Source organism: Musca vetustissima, unplaced genomic scaffold (genome assembly GCF_032173495.1).
Source record: "Musca vetustissima isolate MV318-11 ecotype Yass unplaced genomic scaffold, APGP_CSIRO_Mvet_v1 utg75960, whole genome shotgun sequence".
NCBI lineage: Eukaryota > Metazoa > Arthropoda > Insecta > Diptera > Muscidae > Musca > Musca vetustissima.
In genome coordinates this window covers 462-3,850 of record NW_026874441.1, presented here as the reverse complement: position 1 = coordinate 3,850, position 3,389 = coordinate 462, and the positions used below count along the sequence as shown (strand labels likewise).

Here is a 3,389-nt window from a genome sequence, read left to right as displayed (position 1 = left end):
AAGGCATATCTCAAGGCGTGGATTTTTTAAAAATTAGTTTTAAGGCATATCTCAAGGCGTGGATTTTTTAAAAATTAGTTTTAAGGCATATCTCAAGGCGTGGATTTTTTAAAAATTAGTTTTAAGGCATATCTCAAGGCGTGGATTTTTTAAAAATTATTTATGAAGGTCTTACCACCCTAATACATTTTTCCATGTATTGTATAAGGACCACAAATGTGCCAGTAACAACCACAACAACATTATCGTATATTTTATTGGAGTTTTGAGATCGGAACTTGAAAAATAAAATTGTTAAAGAGTCACGGAAGCAGCCACAACAAAAATCAGGAACTTGCCAAGTTTTGTTAAGGGTATCATTTGTTTTAAAATTGTTGGAATTCGTTTGTGTATTACTAATACACATTCAAAAAGTATGCAACACATTTCGGAATAGTAGGGTGTTTGTTGGACTTCTGATTAAACGAATAAAGGAAGTTATTGCTGTACTGATGGTTAAATTTCCCCAATAGATGTCGCCCTTTGTTTCGTATTAATTATTTTTATTTTTTTTTTTATTATTTATATAAATTATAATAAATATAAATTATTAAAAATAAAATATTGACTAAATAAAAATATAAATAAATATATATTTGTTTTTAAAATTATTTATCATCCTCCTCCTCCTCATCATCCGTTTCCTCTTCCTCGTCATCTTCATATTCACAGTCTTCATCGTTATCATCCTCCGTGCATTCTTCATCCTCTTCTTCCTCCTCCTGCTGCTGCGACACTACTTCAACTTTTGATGGCTGGGTGGCACCAACTTTTACAGCTGTCCCCTTGTTGCTGCTGCCGCTGACAAATGTCGGCTGATGTTGTTCCTCCTCCAGTCGGCTTAGAGGGGACATCGTACTCGAACTTGGTATTTTATTGTTAATATTTTTATTCACTTTTAACGAATCCTTCGACATATCCCTATTCGGTACCAAGACATTTGTGGTTGCAGTACCAATAATATCGGATCCAGAGATATTTTTTAAATTCTCAAATTTATATGGAAATTTGAGATTTCTTTCAGTGGTTGTGGTACTGAGGCCAAGGGTCACCGGACGAACTGTTGTCAAAATTGGTTTTGTTTTAGTTGCAAATTTGTCAATTTTCTCCGAGGCATTCACTAGACTTCCATTGTTGGAATTCGGATTTGCAAAGGGTGTCTTAGTGGTAGTGGTTGTTGGTGCTGCTGCCAGATTTTGGGTTGTATTGGTGCGTTTAATCAGATTTTCAGATATATCATCATCATCTCCTGGCAGTGGCGGTGGGGTAATTCTGGGCGCCGACGTTGAGGTTATCATAAATTCATCCACCATTTCACAATTTTTACCCAAATAACCCTGACGACACTGACAGTGATAGCTGCCATCCTCCTTGGTTAGGGAAATACATTTACCACCATTTTCGCAGATATTCGGATTTTCCTTGCAATAGGTGAGGGCTGAAAGCAAAAAAAAAAATACAAATTATTGAGGTGTCTGTTTAAAAATAATATTTTTGAAGCCTATCCCAAGGCGTGGATTTTTTAAAAATTATTTTTAGGGCATACCTTAAGGCGTGGATTTATTACAAATTATTTTTAGGGCATACCTTAAGGCGTGGATTTCTTAAAAATTATTTTAGTGGCATACCTTAAGGCGTGGATTTCTTAAAAATTATTTTAGTGGCATACCTTAAGGCGTGGATTTCTTAAAAATTATTTTAGTGGCATACCTTAAGGCGTGGATTTCTTAAAAATTATTTTAGTGGCATACCTTAAGGCGTGGATTTATTACAAATTATTTTTAGGGCATACCTTAAGGCGTGGATTTATTACAAATTATTTTTAGGGCATACCTTACGGCGTGGATTTATTACAAATTATTTTTAGGGCATACCTTAAGGCGTGGATTTATTACAAATTATTTTTAGGGCATACCTTAAGGCGTGGATTTATTACAAATTATTTTTAGGGCATACCTTAAGGCGTGGATTTATTACAAATTATTTTTAGGGCATACCTTAAGGCGTGGATTTATTACAAATTATTTTTAGGGCATACCTTAAGGCGTGGATTTATTACAAATTATTTTTAGGGCATACCTTAAATTTATTACAAATTATTTTTAGGGCATACCTTAAGGCGTGGATTTATTACAAATTATTTTTAGGGCATACCTTAAGGCGTGGATTTATTACAAATTATTTTTAGGGCATACCTTAAGGCGTGGATTTATTACAAATTATTTTTAGGGCATACCTTAAGGCGTGGATTTATTACAAATTATTTTTAGGGCATACCTTAAGGCGTGGATTTATTACAAATTATTTTTAGGGCATACCTTAAGGCGTGGATTTATTACAAATTATTTTTAGGGCATACCTTAAGGCGTGGATTTATTACAAATTATTTTTAGGGCATACCTTAAGGCGTGGATTTCTTAAAAATTACTTTAGTGGCATACCTTAAGGCGTGGATTTCTTAAAAATTATTTTAGTGGCATACCTTAAGGCGTGGATTTTTTAAAAATTATTTTTCAGAGACTACCTTAAGGCGTGGATTTTTTAAAAATTATTTTTCAGAGACTACCTTAAGGCGTGGATTTTTTAAAAATTATTTTTCAGAGACTACCTTAAGGCGTGGATTTTTTAAAAATTATTTTAGTGGCATACCTTAAGGCGTGGATTTTTTAAAAATTATTTTAGTGGCATACCTTAAGGCGTGGATTTTTTAAAAATTATTTTAGTGGCATACCTTAAGGCGTGGATTTTTTAAAAATTATTTTAGTGGCATACCTTAAGGCGTGGATTTTTTAAAAATTATTTTAGTGGCATACCTTAAGGCGTGGATTTTTTAAAAATTATTTTAGTGGCATACCTTAAGGCGTGGATTTCTTAAAAATTATTTTAGTGGCATACCTTAAGGCGTGGATTTCTTAAAAATTATTTTAGTGGCATACCTTAAGGCGTGGATTTCTTAAAAATTATTTTAGTGGCATACCTTAAGGTGTGGATTTCTTAAAAATTATTTTAGTGGCATACCTTAAGGCGTGGATTTCTTAAAAATTATTTTAGTGGCATACCTTAAGGCGTGGATTTCTTAAAAATTATTTTAGTGGCATACCTAAAGGCGTGGATTTCTTAAAAATTATTTTAGTGGCATACCTTAAGGCGTGGATTTTTTAAAAATTATTTTTAATCACATACCTTAAGGCGTGGATTTTTTAAAAATTATTTTAATGGCATACCTTAAGGCGTGGATTTCTTAAAAATTATTTTAGTGGCATACCTTAAGGCGTGGATTTCTTAAAAATTATTTTAATGGCATACCTTAAGGCGTGGATTTTTTAAAAATTATTTTTCAGAGACTACCT

The 3,389-nt window shown here is 32.8% G+C and overlaps 1 protein-coding gene across 1 annotated transcript; it reads right to left on the bottom strand.

Annotated features, from left to right (window-relative positions):
- Positions 1-647: 647 nt before the first annotated feature.
- LOC133333800 (protein rpi-1-like) lies at positions 648-1,477 on the bottom strand (the record flags this gene model as incomplete). Its single annotated transcript, XM_061542092.1, has 1 exon — positions 648-1,477. A coding segment is annotated over one exon (830 nt), but the record flags the coding sequence as incomplete, so codon positions are not given.
- Positions 1,478-3,389: the final 1,912 nt, after the last annotated feature.